Here is a 20,444-nt window from a genome sequence, read left to right as displayed (position 1 = left end):
GTGTTTGGTTTTTGCATCAATTTTGGTCTGATTGCATCGATGGCTCGGTTGAGCCAGTCTAAGCTAATGCGGACTCTAAACAATGTTCTACATTTTGTTAGGTTGCCCACAAAAACCCTGGTTGCATTATAGCTATTAAAAAGACTTATAATTAGGAACGGATGGAGTAGAGTGGAAGAGCCGATACAAGGACCAGAAGTATAATATGTAGAACCAACCCTCACAGCAACAATCACCCTAATACATGGATTGCACGTCAGTTAAGATCAGTGTACACATCACTGCACAGTCTAGGCCTAAGTTATACTACATGACAGAATACAGTACCATAAACTGCGGTACAACTAATCCAACAACTAAAACTAAAACACACCAAAAAATGAAACACACCAAAAAACTAAAACTAAAACTAATCCAACAACTAAAACTAATCCAACAGGCCTAAGTTATTTTCTTAACGCCACTTGCTTGCTTGACAACTCCCGGGCGAAATCTTTTTCGGCCTCTTCCCCGTGGAATAATCCAAGGAGAAGATGTAGCTGCTGCATCGTCCTTCTCCCCGTGAAAAGATGTCGCCGCTGGAATCGCCACCAATGTGTCTTCCTCATCATCATCATCATCGGTGACCTCTGCTTCATACGTGGCGTAGCCCATGATCTGGTACTCTCGCCTCATCTTCTCCCGCTCGGCCAAAAAGCTTTCCTTCATCTTCTCCAACTCGCCAACGAGTGACGGACAGCGTTTACCCAGAGACGGCCAAGCGGGCGGCAGCTGAAACGAAAGTATGTCATCCAGCTCCTCCTGGGGCACACGGAAAATCTTCTTCTTGGTCTTCTTGTTCCCCACATCCGTACCCTCCCCCTCTCCTCTTCGTGTGAGACGGATGTGATTTGCTAGCGCCTCTATTTCCATATTGACATCGGTGGCCTTCATCGAGCTGTTCAGGCTGTGCATTGGCAAGAGATTGATGTGATTTGCTAGCGCGTCTGTTTCCATATTGACATCGGTGATCTTCATCGACATGAGGATGTGCACTGGCAAATGGCGTCCAGCGAAATTGACGTGATTTGGTAGAAGCTCAGGCGCCCCATATTTATGTGTGTATATGCTCCGGTGGAAGACAACACCCACGCTCCGAGTCGGCCTGTGGATCTGCACAGGAATCGGCCAGAGACTCAAATCGGTAGGTAGGGTAGATCTGCACCGAATTCGGATTCCAGAATGAACTCGGGCTTCAGGATTAGCCGGCCGGGCTCACCGAACCCCGTCCTCTCAAACGTACAGTATCTACAGAGGAATCGAAGAGATAGAAGGCACGCACAGTACGTATCAGCGCAGTCGCCGCCGGCGCCGATCTGCTTTCTCCCCCTTCGTTTGTTTTCGCCAAGGCTGGCCCCGATGGGTGGCGTTTGTTATGCTTTTTTTTTTTTTTTGAAGTGATTTGTTATACAGTTTTTTTTTTAGGCAGGTAGGGTTTTTTTTTTTTGAGAGAACACAGGTAGGTATGCCACGCCACCGGCCATGCAGAAATTGGGCTGTGGAATCCCAAAGGCGTAGCGAACACACAGTAGCTCAAAGCCACGCAGCCCAGCTAGTAGCTAGCGGGCCAAAGTGCCAGGCTCGTGTTTGGAATAAAGTGCAATAGAAGTATTTCTCAAAAAACCCTAAAAAAAGTATTTCTCAAAAAAAAAAGTGCAATGGAAGTTTCTCAAATTCTTGTGAAAAGGTAACTTGCGGAGAAGGAAGCTACTGACTGATAAGTTCCATTCATGTTGGTCTGGTGACAGGGCGCTCCTGAAAGCGAGCGAGCGAAGCCTTCCTGCAGCTTCCCCCTTCCCTCACCGAAGTGCAATGGAACAAATCCTTTTCATTCAATAGCAAGTGTGATGATGAGCATAAAGTCGGTGGAATTCCAGGGCTGGACCAAGGGTGAGATGTAAACAACTCTAAATTAGCAAAATTATTACAAGCCTTCTGCTTTGCAAGAAATCTCTATCCGGAAAAAGAACCTCATCGGCAAAGAGAAGACAATAAAAGGAGAAGAAAGCAAGGCTGGCAAGGACTACTGCCTGAGCTACTGGCATCTATACCACATTTTCTTTTAACGTCCAAAAACCGAAGTCGCCAGTCTAGTGACCAAATGATCAGATATTTCAGCTGCATCATGAATCATGACCACGGCGACCCTTCCTCCGCCTGTGCAATGAGAGATCCTCCTCACTGCTTCTTGATCGACTCCTCCACGCATGCGAGCTCAAATCCCTAATGTCACTAGAGTCCGAGGGACCGTCATCGCTGTCGCTATTCTTCCTGATTTCACTGTGATGCTTCTTCCTCTTCCTACTGCTCTTGTCATCCTTCGCTCTTGACCTAGCAGACCTGCTGCTGGACCTTTGATAACGATCATCCTCATCAGGAGGAGCATTATCATTCCTTCCACCTTTACCAACTCCACTGCTTGACCTCGGGAATTGAGCTTCTGCATCTGAATCAACATCACTATTTGTTGCTAGCCATCTATCGTCGGGGTCATCACAACGATCACTGTGCTTTCCAGATTTGCCTCTTCCACTAACTTTCTCGCCATAAGAGTCATCTTCAACGTAATGTCTCGAGCTACTTTTGGCAATGTGCGCTTTCCCCGATGATTTGTCCGCAGTGGAGTAGCCCCTTTCAAGATTGGGATCATCCGAGGATTGCCTCCGGCTCCTTTTGTGATTATTGTACCTGTTGGTGGACTTGCTGCCTGAAGGACTTCTGCTCGTGCCTGCATCAGCAAATTCTGAAGGCCAATCAGAACATCCAGACTCCAGACTTTCGTGCCGTTCAGATCTGTGCTTCCTGGACTTGGTTTTACCATTGTATCCACGTGCTCCATCGCCATGGCCGTCTCTATGTTTCTCTTCATGCTTATGTGCTTGGGACACTCTTTCATTTTCCATGGGCGAACAGTATCTGCCAGTATCATCTTCAATCTCTTGGCCTCGTTGCTCATTTGCTGCAGATGCTTCTCTTCTATGTCGAGTATGCCCATGTTTCATGATATGGTTGCTCTGCTCTTGCTTCGAATGTGAAAAAACTCTTGATGAATGCCGTTTATGTGCACCTCCATCCCCATGTCTACTTGAAATATACCTACAGAATCCTCTCATTTTAGACTTCAGTATAATAAAAACTGTATATAGATTAAATGACTAAAATAATTGAACATGTACCTGTCATCAGAACTTCTCAGTCTCTTCCTATCTGAACTGTGTAACCGTTCAAAATCTGGGGTATCACTCGCCTTGTCAAAAATAGCATCATCTGAGGGACCAAACAGAGCAGCCATCTTCCGACTCCAGTATTTAGGTGGAGGATTGTCCCAATCAGCCCACTCATAATCTCCACCAGGGTTACGAAAGCAATGGATGAAATTACAAGCAACTCCATGTGAACATGTCTGTTAAACAAGAGAGATGAAACAGAGCACATAGATGGTATTAATCATTTAGCCATTTTCAAACTAAAATACTGCTCACAAATATGAATGATGTTAATATGCTTCGTACATGTCAAATAAAACAAAGAATTCAGGTGACACAGTGTAAACTTAAGATACCTTGAATCTTGACCTCATGTACTCACCACAGATCGCTGACTTCCATTTCGTCAAAGCAACAAACTCACATGTTATCTGAAGAGCAGGAAAAAAATTTCAAGGTAAGCTTATGCAAGAGTAACATATGGAAACATATTTCTTATTTAAAAACCAGGAACAGCATCTAAGGTGAAGTATTCACTGAGATGTAAGAAAGCATTCACAAGAATACTCTAGCAGTTCTGCTCACATAACTCACAGTACTTGAGGAATAAAATTAAGTAATCACCTGCTTCCCAGCAAAATATCGACCATTCATGCTGTTGTAGGCAAGAAGAGCTGAATCCAAGGCTTTATAATGCACATAGACATTTCCTCGAAGATGGAATGATCCATTTCTACATACCTGAAATAATATCTAGAATTATTTCTATGGAATAAATGTTACGCAGAAGCCAAATTTCAGCATAACAGATAACATGAGAAGACTAGAAAAATAACGAGAATCTTGAATTAGTTAATTGTTCAGCTGTAGATTAAATGCTTAGGCCAAGTTGCATAACCTGAGAAAACTCGTGCTGCATCCGAGGGCCAACTCTGACCAGGATTTAGAAATTCACCATGTCATCTAGTTTAAATTTAGAATTCAAATTTAAATACAGATTTCTGCTTCTTAGTGTTGCGCGCAATGGAACCACTGATGAATGGTGATAACATTTTTGGTAACCATTTCAGATAAATATGTGTACTAATTCAAGCTAACAAACCACCCAGTTGTTTTTCAATTAACATAAATCCAGCACAGACCTAGGTCCGAGGTTCTTTTTCCTTTCTGTATTTAGTTTTTACAATATTGGTGCGTAGTCCACGAGACCATTAGGTGGGTGGCATATTGAACTGGAGGTGAGGTTAAAATGCCTATGCAAGTCCGCATTTGAAAAGTCCCTAGGGTATAGCATGTGCAACAAAGTGAAGTCGCTATGAACAACTACAGTTAACAAGCTAGCTACCTACAGAACAACACAATACCTTGAGTAAATTATTAGAGAGCCAGCCTAATAATACTATTGTATGAGTCAGCCATAATCAATCATATTCATATCTATATCTCTATTTGTAACTTGTAAGAGTAGAAGAGGCAATGCTTGTTGTGCTGAGTTGGGGTACGAACAGAGTACATATGAATATTAGAGTGAAGGTGAAGGCGTTTGAGATATGGGACCAACATGAATTAAGGTGAAACTGTTTGTCCTGATTGACTCACAGTGGTGTTGGTTACTTTCAGTCCAAACCATGCATATATCATATTAATAGCTGGCAGAATTAGTCTCCTAATCACCAACACAAATAATCTCTTAATTGCATGCTTACGGCTCATGATTTAAACATGCATGCTTATGGCTCACGATTTAACATATGTAATCTCCAGGATTTTTTCATTTGAGTAGTTTACTGGAGAAGAAATAAATTTAATGATGCGTACACTTAGGTCTTATAAATATGGATTTCCACAATGTTAGTACACTTCACAAGTTCACATTGAATGTAAATTATGGGAACCATGCATTGCACGTGCATGATTGATAGTTGTAGCAAACACATAATGGTAATACAAACATTTTTGAATTAGGCCACTAACCCAATTAAGTAAGAACAAATTATCATCCTTGGAGACTAATAACCAACTAACCTAACCCTACAAAGTTAGTGAAAAAGTACTATTCTTGCAACAGACAAAGAGATGCTGCCAGAGGGAAAATCAACTACTCTCGGTAGGGTAGGAAGAAAAAAAGAACCTTGAAGTTGACAAGTTCACCAAATTTCAGAAATTCTGTGTGCACGTCCTCATAAAATTCTTCATAGCTCTGTTCAATCTCTTCGTCTGTAAACTGGAGGATGTTATAAAAAACCTTATTAGCTATGGATCAAATCAACCATTCAACTGCAACTTCCACGACCTATGAAGTAAACACAGGAGAAAACACAAAGGGAGAAACAGATAATTAAAACTAGAAAACACAAAAGTAATACTGAGGGCCTACTTAAGCAATAGTTTACCATCAAAAAGTATTTTCTATACTAAAGGGGTTAAAAACACATTCACCTGTCACCTAATGATCATCAACACGTCCAATAAAAGAACATCTCACAAGTACTATGGGACTGTCAAGGAGCTGCTTCATCAATAATTCTCAAGACATGTTGTAAACTTTAAATATTGGAGATATTTCCTTTTCAAAAGTTAAAAACATAGCAAATCTCAGCAACACAAGCAACATGAAAATTTAGGATACGGTAGCAGATGAAAGTTCAGGGCGTCCCCAATCAAATGAAACCAACTGGGTGGTTGGTCACTGTTTGCCTCGAGACGGAATTCTTGGAGAATGCATCAATGAACATGCATTATGTCGCAGGTCTGAGAGTAGCCAGAAGATCAAGCAAAACTTCTAAAGAGCAACAGGCACATTTTAACACTTTGAAGAGAACTTACAAAAGAATTAAAGTAACAAGTTATTTCTACCTATGGTTGTTCATTGTACAGCACAAAGTTTAAGCTTAATCCATTTGGCTCACTAAAAAATCACTGTAACCAAGGAGGACCTAATTAAGTGATGGACCATGTATTAATGCAGTATGCATGGTCACTCCTCCTTCATACATTGGTTGATCCCACATTGAGAACCAAATATAGACAGAAATTAATGTGACTGTACTTAATATTTGCCTATTCCTAAAGCAAGGGGCCTTCCAAAACTGACAGTTCAGATTTTTTTGAGATGAGCCTAACAAACCGAGTATGATCTTAAAACAGTGAGTAGGTCAGGAATAAGTATTGTAATGAGTATAACTGTCCATGAAAGTGAGGGTGAACAATACTAAAAAGTTGTGCCAAAACACAGAATAGTTCAGGATACCAATTTGTTTGCAAGGGATTGTCCTCTAACAAACCTCAAGCCCTTCATCTTGTTCCAAAACAAGGCCCGGACCATTATACATGTTTTTCATGAGCAATGTGCATGATTTGTCAGGGTAGAAATGAACTCTGCTGCAGCGCACTCCAAAGCGGCAAGCTGCTGTCTTGAGGTAAAATGGGCAATGGGCTTTATCCTACAGAGAAAATAAACAGAGTCTTTACATTGGTGCAAATATAGGCAAATGTGTTGATTAGATATTGGGAGTTTGCCTTCCTATATTTTGCAATAGAAGTACATCCTTCCCTGTCCAGCTGAAAAGAGAACCATGGGGTATACCTGTTCAGTTCCGAAATTTGGAGTCTCTTGAGCAACTTTCTCAAGTAGTTCTCGAGCAGACAAGGAAGGTTCTCTCCTCTGAGAAGCAACGGCTACAGACTGAGGTGGCAGCGGATTTGATGTAGGTCTATCTTCCTGCAAGACATTGGACATGCCCTTTTCAGATGGTAAGTCAAAAACTGGATCCTTGAGCAACAGTAAAGAGACAACAAAACTTTATCACAAACATAAGCTTGACCTCTTGACTTAGTGGTTTATCCTCTGTCTTCTTTGGTATTTTGATCTTTTTCTTCTTCACAATGATCTCATTTCCTTGCCATATGATCTCCGCTGGTCCATCTTCAACATACTCCCATTCCCCATCGTCTTCTGTCTCGTCTCTGTGATCATCGTTATACTGAAATAGCCCAAGAAGCAACAATAATCAGGACCCATTAGAACGTAACTTATTCTCAAACATTCCACCAGCTAGTAAAAAAAAAATCTATGAAAAGCACACAACACATGCATTGAGTTATCAAAACAACACGCATACATGATGTATCAAGAGGATGAGAATAAATATATCCAATCAACAATCAGAATCTGTAAAGTCACGTGCCATGGACCAAGCACGAGTGTCCTTGAACAATGAGCTACCAAGCAGCGGAGAACTGAAATGGGGTAATGTTCCAAACAATGAGCTACCAACTTTGCTTCCTCTTCTTCTTCCTGATTATCCTCTTTGGCTTCTTGTTATCAATCATATTCCAAACATCTCCAAGAACACTGGTATAATTTGTTGCTATTGTTATGTGACAGCTTGCATCGAAGGTAGCCAATACCAACATCCTGCGAGTGCTGTTCATGTCAGTTAGACAACATACACCTCAAACCGTCCCATTGTTCTGCAGATTATGCTATTATTACGAATCAGGTGTGCGGCTTCATCGACAATAGAAACGGAGGACGTAGTTAGTTTTAAGCAAGCAAGCAGCTGGCTAAATACTCTAGGTCAGTTGAAGGAACCAAGGCACTGGGGTAAGTGAGAAGCAGGAGACCTTGTCGCGTGTGGAAGCCTCGGCGGCCCTCGCCTCTTCTTCCGCAGCCGCCGCGGCTGCCTCCTCGGCGGCACGCTCGGCGGCCTTCTCAAGCCAGCGGCGCTCGGCGTCCTCGAAGGCGCGGCGCGCGCGGTCGGACGCGGCGGCCTCGGCCTCCTCGAGCTCCCGGAGGCGGCGCCCCTCCTCCGGGTCGGCGGCGAGCGCCTCTGCTGCGGCCCGCGCGGCCGCCGCCGCCTCCCTGCGCGCGCGCCGGCGGCGCTGCTTCTTCCGCTCCTTCCGCCTCTCGCTCCTCGTCGACGCCGCCGGGAGATCACCGGCCGCCGTGGACATGGACGCTCGGATGGAAGCTCCTCGATCCGCCCCCTCGGCCTCTCGGCTTTTCTTTAGGGCTTTCTCTATCGAACAAGGCCCAGCTTAACTTAGAAAGAAGAAATTAAGCTAGAAGCCCAAAAAAACATGCTTACGCTTCATGGGTCTGCTACCGTTCCCACTTTCAGGCCCATCACAGGACCGACCCCAACCTCGCCATCATCGCCGTCGCCCTCTTCAGTCTTCACACAGCAACGCGTATACAACCACCGAAAGCACAAGGCATCAGCCCAGACGCCAACGCCACCCAACCCAAGCTCTCGAACTCGAAGCGCCCACCCTCTCTGACCGCGGCGCCGGCGGCGAGCCGCGGCGGAGGCCGGCCGATGGGGTCCAACGAGGCGGACAAGCCGCTGCGGCGGATCGGCGCGTCGTTCGAGCAGCTCGCGGCCGTCGCGAAGCAGCAGCAGCCGCAGCAGCCCGCGATGGCGGCGGGGGACTTCTCGCGCGCCTGCTCCAACGTCTCCGTCCTCTTCGGCTGCCTCGGCATCGCCTTCAAGTTCGCCGAGATGGACTACGTCGCCAAGGCAAGCGCCCCCTCTCCTTCCCCGCTACCTGCTCTAGCTCGCGTCTCGCGATTCCTCCCCCGGTTGCTGCTTAGGGCGAGTCGGCTGTTCGGTATGCTACTTCGGTGTGCTTGTATGTGGTGAAATTTCTGGTGATTCCGAGGACATTTCGGGGTGAAATGACCTCAAAATTCTCAAACCGGATGGAGTTGGTGAGTTCTGTTTTGAGTTTATTTTTGATTGGTATACGCTGCATAGCTGTGCGTCATCCACGTGGGAAGGTAATTGTGTTGGTCCACTTTAGTTTGAGGCTAGGAGGTTTGGGGTGAAATGATCTGTCGAATTCCGAGCTAGATCAGGCAGCAATAGTTGGGTGTTTCATCGGGATCGGACTGTCTAATTCTGCTACTGTGTCTGTGTGCTATGCTTGTTGCGGTGTATGCTTCAGGTGTAGAAAATCCTACCCACTTCTGCACTTGAGTTAGTATATACTACTGCTTTAATTGTATACATCTCTGTTTTAAGGTAATTGTGGTGATCCCCTAGGCTTGTATAAGGCTACGAGGTTAGGCAGAGATGGTCTAAATTGATTTGCAACCTGATCAAGCCAGGAATTATTGTGTGCGCATAAGGATCAGATTATCTATTTCAGCTGGTATTGTGATATGCTTGTTCTGGTGTATGCTTAAGTTGTTGGAAGTTCCAGCATACTCTGCACTTATTTTAGTACTACTGCTTAGCAAACCAAGTGTGCAACCATTTCCGATTTCACATGTTATCTTGTTACAGAAACCTCATATACTCATGCGTGCTTATTACCTAGTTAATTGTAGCATCCCCTTTTCAAGGCTTTTGTTTGGTGATCTTGTCTGGTTACTTCGCCTTACGTGGTTGCAGGTTAATGATTTACTGGAGGCATCCAAGACGATTTCAACATTGCCCTCCATGGTTGAGCTTGACATTCAGAAGGGCACTGTCAGGCAGGCGGGGAGCCATACGAGGAATCTACTGAGGGTTAAGCGTGGGATTGATATGGTGAAAGTTCTGTTTGAGCAGATATTGGTCACAGAGTAAGTTCAAGCTGCAAACGGGATAGTGCTGTCACTTATATTATGTTGTGATAAAAAAATTATATTATGTTGTCAACACTTTAGTTTGCTACTCTTAGGTGTCTGTTGAGTAAATGTTATCTGAATGCTCACATTCTCTTCTGTTTCAGAGGCAACTCCCTGAAGGACGCAGCGTCGAAGGCTTATGCTCAGGTGTTTGCTCCTCACCATGGCTGGGCCATAAGGAAAGCAGTTGGTGCTGGAATGTATGCCCTCCCTTCCAAGTCGCAGCTCTTGAAGAAACTGAATGAAGATGGTGAGTGTGTTCTGATCTCCAGAACACCGATTTATCTCTCCTGTAGTTTACACATGTTATTACTCTGAACTTCCATGCCAAGCAAGCAACTCGCAAAATTAGCTGACATGATCTGTTCACATTGCTTTTTGGTTGCCTTAGAAAGCATTGATCTAGTTATTTATTTGTATAGTTGTTTGCTTGCATTAGAGCAGGTCATATGCAAGTCCATATACAATTATATGTTGCGCATAAGTTGATCAGGTTGCATGAGGAGAAAATGATTGGGACAAAATATGTCAAAAACACAATAGGTTATCTTAGCTTCTTTGTCTTGGTGTCACTTGATTCTGATCTTGGGTCACTGCCTCTTTTAACCTCGCAGAAAATTCGGCAAGGGCTCAAATGCAGAGTTTCGTCAGGTCGTCTGGACCAGTAATTCTCTACGTCGAAGACCTCTTCACCTCCAAGAATTTAGGGCTAGACTGGTGAGCAAAGCCTATACAAAGAGACTTCCAATGTACTAATGCAACTAGATGGTGTGCTGTGACCTCAAACAACTGTAGCTGGTTTTGGTGTTTGAGTTCGAGAGTTCAGAGTTGTGACCTAAATTCAATAAGCTGTGCTGCTACCGTGGAGGTTCTTGACGGGGTGGATACGGGAGCCGTTGTTACAAACCTGAAATTCCAGCTTATCTGTAAGCTGTTAAACTGGAATGCTACCCTGCAATGTATGATGTAACAACATGAAATTCCAGCTTATCTCTAAGCTGTTAAACTGGAATGCTACCTGCAATGTACTATGATGCATGCCATATGCATCTTTGAGAATAGTCTGATCGGAACAACTGCCAAGGCTTGATTAATGAACCTACAAAATCCCTCGAATTGGATCTGACTAAATCCGGGTATTGTGGCATTCCCTCGTTTCCATTCCGGAGCATCTTAATCATAAGTTTCCTGTTTATCAAAGAAAAATTCCATTATCAGCTCATTCTTCATCAATCCCTATGGATCGATCTAGCAATCATGGAATTCGTTATGCTATAAGGTACCAATTCAGCAAGGTATAAAACCACATCTACAGTGGGAGTCCCTATCTACTTTCGATTCCCTTCTTACTGGCTTTGCCGGTACATCATATTGATTTGACACTTCCTTACTGGCTTTGCCAGTACATCATATTGATTTGACACTTCCTTATGCTTTCTTTCAAGCATTGCTTCCAGGACAACGTTGAGTATTCGTGTTTTCTGCTTCATGTGAGTGCACGGCCATGCATTTCCTGCTTCACCTGGGTGGGATAAACCACAATGCTCTAAATACATCAAATTCATCTTCCCAGGGTAATTTATCTTTCGCTAATTCGCAAATGGGTGCTGCCTACTATCAACCCGGTACAACAGACGGTGTAATAATTCATCAAAGAGTGGTTATGCAGATCATTCAGTGAACATCGCTCGTGGAGTAATTTCGTTCATCAAACTTAGCCGTAAACACAACACCTCATGCAAACTCAAAATCAACACTCTCATATTTAATATAGAGATAGCACCGACAACATGGAAACTGGAAGATCTGTATCTCTGACAATCAAGCCATGATGTCCCAGCACCAGAAACGAAACTCTGATTCGACAAAACCGCACAAGATAATTTTCTTAGGCTAACAAGTTTCAGACATGGAACACAATCATAACGAAGCTACTAGCATCCTGCAGAATCCGGAAACTGGAAGGCTGTCCCTAGTGCGACTTGACGTATTCCTGCACGATGTGAAGACCCTCCGAATCTTCGCCGTAGTCCTGGTTAGAGGGGAAAGAACGGCCAAAAGTTAGATTAGGATTAGATTCTTCTTTGCACTAAAATAGAACAGGATTCTTCTTTCACGACAATCAGAACGGAATCCTTACCTTCACGACGACACATGAGCAGCCCACCACCTTTCTTGCCTTGCCCTCAGAGTCAATCTTGCAAAGCTGCATCAAATATAGGATATGGAATTTGTCAGCAAGTCGTTCCAGCTTCCATACAAGGTTTTTTGCAAACTAAGAAGAACCATCATACTGCATGCCCAACTTTAAGCTACAAGCTAAGCAACAAACTAGGAAAACAGCTACTCCCTCTGTTCCTAAATAGAAGTCTTTTTAGAGATTAAAGGCTTATATTTAGGAACGGAGGGAGTAGCAAATGACCAGACATAAGCTTTGACCATTAACATGAGACCAAGTATACCTAGTGGAAATCAAGTAGATGTAACAGACCACATGTTCATTGAGGTAAATATTGAATTAATGCAAATTTCACTATGCAAATGAACATGACATGTGTATATGAAGATAAATATGAGGTGAAATTTGGGAGAAATGTAAATATTACTAAGCAGATGAACAAGAATACTAACCCCAGCCCACTCGCCAAGAGTTTTGGCACTAGGCACAGTGACCAAGTGAACGTTGTGCTCAGCACACAGTGCCTTCACCAGCTTCACGTAATCAGGCTGGTCACAGTCCTCAGCAAGCACACAGATCTGAGCAGCATGCTTCTCAATCGCTTTCGCAGCTTCACGAAGTCCCTTGACAAGGCCGTCATGAGCGCTTGACTTCTTCATCACAAGCTGCAGAGCAGTCATCAAGTCCATGGGCTCTCCAAGAACTGGGGTAGGGGCCGCAACCGGAGCGGCAACCTCAACTGGGGCATTCTCCTCCCTGATCAACATAAAGGAAAGACTAAGTCGACAGAAAAAACAAACCAGCACATGCATTTGCATCACACAGTGAATTGATAGTTCTTCGAGAGCAAGGCATCACATAAAGACCAAATGGCCTTCTCAGGATTAGTTTTGAACACAACATCCTCTATGTACAGCTATCTTTCTACATTACACATTGTTATACTGCTCAGACGGCAATGCATCACATAATGACCAAATGACCACTTCATGATAAAACATGCACACATGCTATAGTTACCTATATTACATATTACATTACTCATACAGTAAGATAACAATCAAATCTACGACAGGAAAAAGGTAGTTAGTATAGCATCCTCTATCCGGTTGTGTTCCTACAAGGACAATATTGGTTACACTACAGCTATAAAATGCAACCTTGCATGAAAATGTTACATAAGATCTGCAAGACTGCAATCAGAACAGACCATTTCAACTCAAAGCAAGCACAGTAATCACTATATCAGCATCAGTTGATCCTGACCGGGTACTTTGCATGACAGATACAACCTCTCAACCCACTTAAAAGTTAAAACCACAGGTGACATGTTCGCAATTTCTTCTCTAAATTAGATCAACTAAGCTACACGAGATCGACCAAAACCAACTAGACAGGATCTATTAAACATGGACACCTAGAGCAGTGAGGCAGTGACACGGAATCGATCAAACAGGAACATGCCGCCTTCAACAACATCACTTGCTATGTCAAAGACAGCTTCTCCACAACAGCAGCACATTCCTCCGAGGTAAGGCAACAAGTAGCACGAACAACCATGCGCCGAGTAACCGCAGAGTCTACTACACGGCCAACAGTTCGCCGGACCAGACAAATACACGGCGCTGCAGCCGGATTACGCGGCCACAAACCCCTACAGATTTGGATGGGGGGACTTACGCCATGTCTCGAGCTCCGAAGACCGAACCGAACCTCGCGCGCGTAGATCTGCAACAGGGAGAGGAGATTCGAGGATTAGCGAGACGGCGGACGGAGGAAGATAAGAGATGCGGAGGCTGGGAGGAGAAGAGGGGCTCAGCGCCGCCACCCACCTGTTGGGGGCGGAGGGACTCGGCGCTCCTGGGAGGCAGGCTAGGGTTTCGTCTGGGGTTTGGGGAGGAGGGCGGAGGCCGACGGGTCGCGGCTTTTGTTGTCGCTCGGCGGGGCCTGCCGGCGGGCCGCGCGAATGTAGAGGTGCGTTGGGCCAGTGGGTGTTGGGCCATTTCTACGAAAAGCCTTGTTTTAGACCCGTGAGAAGCCTCATCTCTGCTTATTCTTTTCTCTCTCTCTGGTTCTTTTGCGACGTGATCCTCGTTTTATTATTTGTATATAAAAATGAAAAAAATATGGGAGGCCTGTCCGCCCCACGTGTGGCGGTTTCGTTTTTGTTCTCCCTCTCTAGGTGACTTCGAGGGCGACCTAGGGTTTCCCTGCCGCCTTCGTCCCGTTTTGATCACCCTCTTTTCCATCCAATCACCAATTCCCACGCAAAGGCTTTCGTGAGTGCTAGGGCTCGCGATCTTAAAACACTGTTTTCCCTAGTGTCAGTTCCAAGGTGTGAAGGAGGCGATGGAGAAGGTGGAAGGGCTTCTGCGTAACCTGAAGCTGTCTGACAAGGAGAGAAAGAGCATCAAGATTGGTTGGACTGGATCTGGGAAGGAGGGGGTTGTGGAGCCGCAAGCCCTAGCAAAGCTACTGTCGGAGAAACCAGTGTTCGAGGAGGCGATGGCGGAGACACTGGGCAGGATCTGGTGCCCTATCAGGGGGGTGGATTGTAAGGAAGTTGGGGAGAATACTTTTTTGTTCACGTTTGGGCAAGAATCGGGTAAGAGGATGGCGGTGGAGGGAGGTCCATGGGAATTTGGCAACGATCTTCTTGTGTTTGAAGATTTTGATGCGAGCAAGCGGCTGGAAGATTATGCTTTTGAGACCATCCCAATCTGGGTTCGTGTGATGAGACTACCGCTAGGACTGATGTGTAGAGATGCAGGTGAAAAAATTGGTGCGGAGATTGGTGAGGTCTAGGAAGTGGATGCATGGGATGATGGAAAAGCGGTGGGCAAATTTCTCAGGATAAAGGTTAGGATGAACATCAAAGTTCCTCTCATGCGGGGTTTCATATTGGATGATGGACAGGAGGATACAGGTGGCAGTGACGTTAGAGAACATAGAGTGACGATGGAAGAGGAGGAGAAGAATTGGTGCCCGTTTGAGTACGAGTACCTTCCTGATTTTTGCTATACCTGTGGGATCATCAGTCATGTGGACAAGGTGTGCGGCATAAAACTGAAGAAGGGAGAAAGACAACAGTTTGGCTCGTGGCTGCGAGCGTTCATGCCAAAGCGGGGGTATGTAGAAGGAAGGAATAAGTGGGGAGATAGCCGGTCAAGCTCGAGGGGGCGGGGAATGAGCAGCGGGGGTTTGGATCAATGGAAGGGGAGATCTTTGTCGGGGAGTGACGCGCCGTCTTGGAGAAAGAATGCAAAAGGCTGGAGCGATATTGCTGACGAGGAGGAGAGAAGGAAAGAGGTAGCTCATTTGGTGAAGGGAGGGGCTGGAGCAGGGCGGGGCATGCCGAATCGCCTGGCTTTTTGCCGGAGAGTGGAGTGACAGGAAAACAGCAAGAACCGATGGAGTTTGGGAAGGATGGGAGTGGGTGTCAGGGTGCAGCGACCGAGGCATTGCAGCTAAAGAACACGCAGATTGATGTGCATGCGGGTTCAGGAGGAACTTTGGTGGGGGCAACGCATATGGCTCTCATTGGTTGACGGCTATGGGCATAGTACGACCAAGGGAGAGGATATGATCAAGGGAACTATGCTGAGCCAAAGTGAGCCTGGGAATATTGACGCCATGCAAGAGGTAGGTATGCAAATTGACAAAGACAGTGAAAGGAATGTAGAGAAGGTCTCCAATCAGAAAGGTGTGAGTGACAAAACTGGGGGACGCTACAAGAAATTAAAAGGCCGAGATGGGCAAGGTTTAGCAAAGGATAAGAATGTGAGGATAACAGATGTAAAGGGGAGTGGCAGGAAGCGCGATGCGGTTGACATGGAGCTTGAGTTGGACGAGGGGGTAAAGAAGCAAAAGATAGAGTCGGAGGTGAAGGAGGGTGAGCTGCATACACGGACGAACGCGGGGCTGCTGGGACAGCCCTGCGAGATGCAATGAAGCTTATCGCATGGAACTGCCGGGGTTTGGGGAATAGGCCGGCAGTTCGTGGTCTTCTGGATCTCCAGAAGAAGAAGGACCCCGACATTCTCTTTTTGTCCGAAACCAAATTGGATAAGTGGAGGATGGGAAATTTCCGGGACAAGTTAGGTTTGTATCATATGTCAGTGAGGAATAATGATGGAAAGAGTGGTGGTTTGAAGTTGTTTTGGCGACGGGGAATAAATGTTACGGTGAGATGGATGGGTCGTATGCACATTGATGCGATTGTGGAGGAGGAGGATGGTTTCAAGTGGAGGTTGACTGGTATCTATGGTGAATCACATATGGAGAAAAAGGTTGAGTGTGACGCCCCCGATTTGACCGTACACTAATCATGCACGCAAATGTGTACGATCAAGATCAGGGACTCACGGGAAGATATCACAACACAACTCTAAAACATAAATAAGTCATACAAGCATCATAATACAAGCCAGGGGCCTCGAGGGCTCGAATACAAGTGCTCGATCATAGACGAGTCAGCGGAAGCAACAATATCTGAGTACAGACATAAGTTAAACAAGTTTGCCTTAAGAAGGCTAGCACAAACTGGGATACAGATCGAACGAGGCGCAGGCCTCCTGCCTGGGATCCTCCTAACTACTCCTGGTCGTCGTCAGTGGGCTGCACGTAGTAGTAGGCACCTCCAGTGTCGTAGGTGTCGTCGTCGACGGTGGCGTCTGGCTCCTGGACTCCAACATCTGGTTGCGACAACCAAATAGGAAGGAAAGGGGGAAAAGAGGGAGAAAGGCAACCGTGAGTACTCATCCAAAGTACTCGCAAGCAAGGTGTTGGGAATCGTAGCATAATTTCAAAATTTTCCTACGTTCACCAAGATGCATCTATGGAGTCTACTAGCAACGAGGGGAAAGGAGTGCATCTACATACCCTTGTAGATCGCGAGCGGAAGCGTTCCAATGAACGTGGATGACGGAGTCGTACTCGCCGTGATCCAAATCACCGATGACCGAGTGCCGAACGGACGGCACCTCCGCGTTCAACACACGTACGGTGCAGCGACGTCTCCTCCTTCTTGATCCAGCAAGGGGGAAGGAGAGGTTGATGGAGATCCAGCAGCACGACGGCGTGGTGGTGGATGTAGCGGGTCTCCGGCAGGGCTTCGCCGAGCTTCTGCGAGAGAGAGAGAGGTGTTGCAGGGGAGGAGGGAGGCGCCCAAGGCTGTAGGTTACTGCCCTCCCTCCCCCCCCCTTTATATAGGCCCCCTGAGGGGCGCCGGCCCTAGAGATGAGATCTCAAGGGGGGGCGGCGGCCAAAGGGGGGAAGGGGTTGCCTTGCCCCCCAAGGCAAGGGGGAAGCTCCCCCTAGGGTTCCCAACCCTAGGCGCATGGGGGGAGGCCCAAGGGGGGGCGCCCCAGCCCACTAAGGGCTGGTTCCCTTCCACTTTCAGCCCACGGGGCCTTCCGGGATAGGTGGCCCCACCCGGTGGACCCCCGGGACCCTTCCGGTGGTCCCGGTACAATACCGGTAACCCCCGAAACTTTCCCGGTGGCCGAAACTGGACTTCCTATATATAATTCTTCACCTCCGGACCATTCCGGAACCTCTCGTGACGTCCAGGATCTCATCCGGGACTCCGAACAACTTTCGGGTTTCCGCATACATATATCTCTACAACCCTAGCGTCACCGAACCTTAAGTGTGTAGACCCTACGGGTTCGGGAGACATGCAGACATGACCGAGACGCCTCTCCGGTCAATAACCAACAACGGGATCTAGATACCCATGTTGGCTCCCACATGTTCCACGATGATCTCATCGGATGAACCACGGTGTCGAGGATTCAATCAATCCCGTATGCAATTCCCTTTGTCAATCGGTATGTTACTTGCCCGAGATTCGATCATCGGTATCCCAATACCTTGTTCAATCTCGTTACCGGCAAGTCTCTTTACTCGTACCGCAATGCATGATCCCGTGACTAACGCCTTAGTCACATAGAGCTCATTATGATGATGCATTACCGAGTGGGCCCAGAGATACCTCTCCGTCACACGGAGTGACAAATCCCAGTCTCGATCCGTGCCAACCCAACAGACACTTTCGGAGATACCCGTGGTGCACCTTTATAGTCACCCAGTTACGTTGTGACGTTTGGCACACCCAAAGCACTCCTACGGTATCCGGGAGTTGCACGATCTCATGGTCTAAGGAAAAGATACTTGACATTGGAAAAGCTCTAGCAAACGAAACTACACGATCTTTTATGCTATGCTTAGAATTGGGTCTTGTCCATCACATCATTCTCCTAATGATGTGATCCCGTTATCAATGACATCCAATGTCCATAGTCAGGAAACCATGACTATCTGTTGATCAACGAGCTAGTCAACTAGAGGCTTACTAGGGACACGTTGTGGTCTATGTATTCACACATGTATTACGATTTCCGGACAATACAATTATAGCATGAATAATAGACAATTACCATGAACAAAGAAATATAATAATAACCATTTATTATTGCCTCTAGGGCATATTTCCGACAGTCTCCCACTTGCACTAGAGTCAATAATCTAGTTACATTGTGATGAATCGAACACCCATTGCGTCCTGGTGTTGATCATGTTTTGCCCTAGGGAGAGGTTTAGTCAACGGATCTGCTACATTTAGGTCCGTATGTACTTTACAAATATCTATGTCTCCATTTTGAACACTTTCACGAATGGAGTTGAAGCGACGCTTGATATGCCTGGTCTTCCTGTGAAACCTGGGCTCCTTCGCAAGGGCAATAGCTCCAGTGTTGTCACAGAAGAGAGTCATTGGGCCCGACGCATTGGGAATCACCCCTAGGTCGGTAATGAACTCCTTCATCCAGACTGCTTCCTGTGCTGCCTCCGAGGCTGCCATGTACTCCAGTTCACATGTAGATCCCGCCACGACGCTTTGCTTGCAACTGCACCAACTTACTGCTCCTCCATTCAAAATATACACGTATCCGGTTTGTGACTTCGAGTCATCCAGATCTGTGTCGAAGCTAGCGTCGACGTAACCCTTTACGACGAGCTCTTCGTCACCTCCATAAACGAGAAACATATCCTTAGTCCTCTTCAGGTACTTCAGGATATTCTTGACCGCTGTCCAGTGTTCCATGCCGGGATTACTTTGGTACCTTCCTACCAAACTCACGGCAAGGTTTACATCAGGTCTGGTACACAGCATGGCATACATAATAGACCCTATGGCCGAGGCATAGGGGATGACACTCATCTTTTCTATATCTTCTGCCGTGGTCGGGCATTGAGCCGTGCTCAATTGCACACCTTGCAATACAGGCAAGAACCCCTTCTTGGACTGATCCATACTGAACTTCTTCAATATCTTGTCAAGGTATGTACTCTGTGAAAGACCAATGAGGCGTCTTGATCTATCTCTATAGATCTTGATGCCTAATATATAAGCAGCTTCTCCAAGGTCCTTCATTGAAAAACACTTATTCAAATAGGCCTTTATACTTTCCAAGAATTCTATATCATTTCCCATCAATAGTATGTCATCCACATATAATACGAGAAATGCTACAGAGCTCCCACTCACTTTCTTGTAAACAAAGGCTTCTCCATAAGTCTGTGTAAACCCAAACGCTTTGATCATCTCATCAAAGCGAATGTTCCAACTCCGAGATGCTTGCACCAGCCCATAGATTGAGCGCTGGAGCTTGCATACTTTGTTAGCATTCTTAGGATCGACAAAACCTTCCGGCTGCATCATATACAACTCTTCCTTAAGGAAGCCGTTAAGGAATGCCGTTTTGACGTCCATCTGCCATATCTCATAATCATAGTATGCGGCAATTGCTAACATGATTCGGACGGACTTCAGCTTCGCTACGGGTGAGAAAGTCTCATCGTAGTCAACCCCTTGAACTTGTCGATAACCCTTAGCGACAAGTCGAGCTTTGTAGATGGTCACATTACCATCCGCGTCCGTCTTCTTCTTAAAGATCCATTTGTTTTCTATGGCTCGCCGCTCATCGGGCAAGTCAGTCAAAGTCCATACTTTGTTTTCATACATGGATTCTATCTCGGATTTCATGGCTTCCAGCCATTTATCGGAATCCGGGCCCGCCATCGCTTCTTCATAGTTCGAAGGTTCACCGTTGTCTAACAACATGATTTCCAGGCAGGGTTGCCGTACCACTCTGGTGCGGAACGTGTCCTTGTGGACCTATGAAGTTCAGTAACTTGATCCGAAGCTTCATGATCATCATCATTAACTTCCTCCCCAGTCGGTGTAGGCACCACAGGAACATTTTCCTGCGCTGCGCTACTTTCCGGTTCGGAAGGGGTGACTATCACCTCATCAAGTTCCACTTTCCTCCCACTCAATTCTTTCGAGAGAAACTCCTTCTCCAGAAAGGACCCGTTCTTGGCAACGAAGATCTTGCCTTCG

General features: G+C 46.0%; 4 protein-coding genes across 4 annotated transcripts; 1 reads left to right on the top strand and 3 right to left on the bottom strand.

The window, feature by feature from the left end:
• Positions 1–220: 220 nt before the first annotated feature.
• Positions 221–1,771, bottom strand: LOC141023079 (uncharacterized). The gene is made up of 2 exons (XM_073499388.1): positions 1,732–1,771; positions 221–1,253 (listed from the first exon to the last, which is right to left on the bottom strand). The coding sequence occupies exons 1-2, from the start codon at positions 1,769–1,771 to the stop codon at positions 442–444; spliced, it is 852 nt and encodes a 283-aa protein (XP_073355489.1). The 3' UTR covers positions 221–441.
• Positions 1,772–1,919: 148 nt separating this feature from the next.
• Positions 1,920–8,260, bottom strand: LOC109732566 (zinc finger CCCH domain-containing protein 16). Its single transcript, XM_020291741.4, has 9 exons — positions 7,872–8,260; positions 7,070–7,228; positions 6,832–6,966; positions 6,530–6,688; positions 5,377–5,469; positions 3,870–3,986; positions 3,602–3,676; positions 3,216–3,442; positions 1,920–3,135 (listed from the first exon to the last, which is right to left on the bottom strand). The coding sequence occupies exons 1-9, from the start codon at positions 8,199–8,201 to the stop codon at positions 2,163–2,165; spliced, it is 2,268 nt and encodes a 755-aa protein (XP_020147330.1). The 5' UTR covers positions 8,202–8,260; the 3' UTR covers positions 1,920–2,162.
• Positions 8,261–8,431: 171 nt separating this feature from the next.
• LOC109732567 (accelerated cell death 11) lies at positions 8,432–10,920 on the top strand. The gene is made up of 4 exons (XM_020291742.4): positions 8,432–8,767; positions 9,644–9,816; positions 9,966–10,111; positions 10,476–10,920. The coding sequence occupies exons 1-4, from the start codon at positions 8,567–8,569 to the stop codon at positions 10,580–10,582; spliced, it is 627 nt and encodes a 208-aa protein (XP_020147331.1). The 5' UTR covers positions 8,432–8,566; the 3' UTR covers positions 10,583–10,920.
• A 678-nt stretch (positions 10,921–11,598) lies between these two features.
• LOC109732568 (small ribosomal subunit protein eS12) lies at positions 11,599–14,018 on the bottom strand. The gene is made up of 5 exons (XM_020291743.4): positions 13,873–14,018; positions 13,721–13,768; positions 12,493–12,796; positions 12,002–12,067; positions 11,599–11,893 (listed from the first exon to the last, which is right to left on the bottom strand). Exons 2-5 carry the CDS (start codon positions 13,723–13,725, stop codon positions 11,834–11,836), a joined length of 435 nt encoding a protein of 144 aa, XP_020147332.1. The 5' UTR covers positions 13,726–13,768; positions 13,873–14,018; the 3' UTR covers positions 11,599–11,833.
• Positions 14,019–20,444: the final 6,426 nt, after the last annotated feature.

The sequence above is a fragment of the Aegilops tauschii genome, chromosome 5, assembly GCF_002575655.3.
Source record: "Aegilops tauschii subsp. strangulata cultivar AL8/78 chromosome 5, Aet v6.0, whole genome shotgun sequence".
Classification (NCBI taxonomy): domain Eukaryota; kingdom Viridiplantae; phylum Streptophyta; class Magnoliopsida; order Poales; family Poaceae; genus Aegilops; species Aegilops tauschii.
This window is presented reverse-complemented; position numbering and strand designations above follow the sequence as displayed.

Bases quoted from the DNA above. Each gene is read 5' to 3' on its own strand.
- LOC109732567 (XM_020291742.4), top strand. From the start codon at position 8,567: ATGGGGTCCAACGAGGCGGACAAGCCGCTGCGGCGGATCGGCGCGTCG. The intron at 8,768-9,643 runs GCAAGCGCCCCC...ACGTGGTTGCAG, and splicing joins AGATGGACTACGTCGCCAAG to GTTAATGATTTACTGGAGGC. The intron at 9,817-9,965 runs GTAAGTTCAAGC...CTTCTGTTTCAG, and splicing joins GAGCAGATATTGGTCACAGA to AGGCAACTCCCTGAAGGACG.
- LOC141023079 (XM_073499388.1), bottom strand. From the start codon at position 1,771: ATGAATGGAACTTATCAGTCAGTAGCTTCCTTCTCCGCAA. The intron at 1,254-1,731 runs GTTACCTTTTCA...GGGTTCGGTGAG, and splicing joins AGTAGCTTCCTTCTCCGCAA to CCCGGCCGGCTAATCCTGAA.
- LOC109732566 (XM_020291741.4), bottom strand. From the start codon at position 8,201: ATGTCCACGGCGGCCGGTGATCTCCCGGCGGCGTCGACGAGGAGCGAG. The intron at 5,470-6,529 runs GTTTGTTAGAGG...AACATCCTCCAG, and splicing joins AACAAGATGAAGGGCTTGAG to TTTACAGACGAAGAGATTGA. The intron at 3,677-3,869 runs GTGATTACTTAA...CCTGCTCTTCAG, and splicing joins GATATTTTGCTGGGAAGCAG to ATAACATGTGAGTTTGTTGC.
- LOC109732568 (XM_020291743.4), bottom strand. The intron at 12,068-12,492 runs GTTAGTATTCTT...TATTTGATGCAG, and splicing joins CTCTTGGCGAGTGGGCTGGG to CTTTGCAAGATTGACTCTGA. The intron at 11,894-12,001 runs GTAAGGATTCCG...CCCTCTAACCAG, and splicing joins GCTCATGTGTCGTCGTGAAG to GACTACGGCGAAGATTCGGA.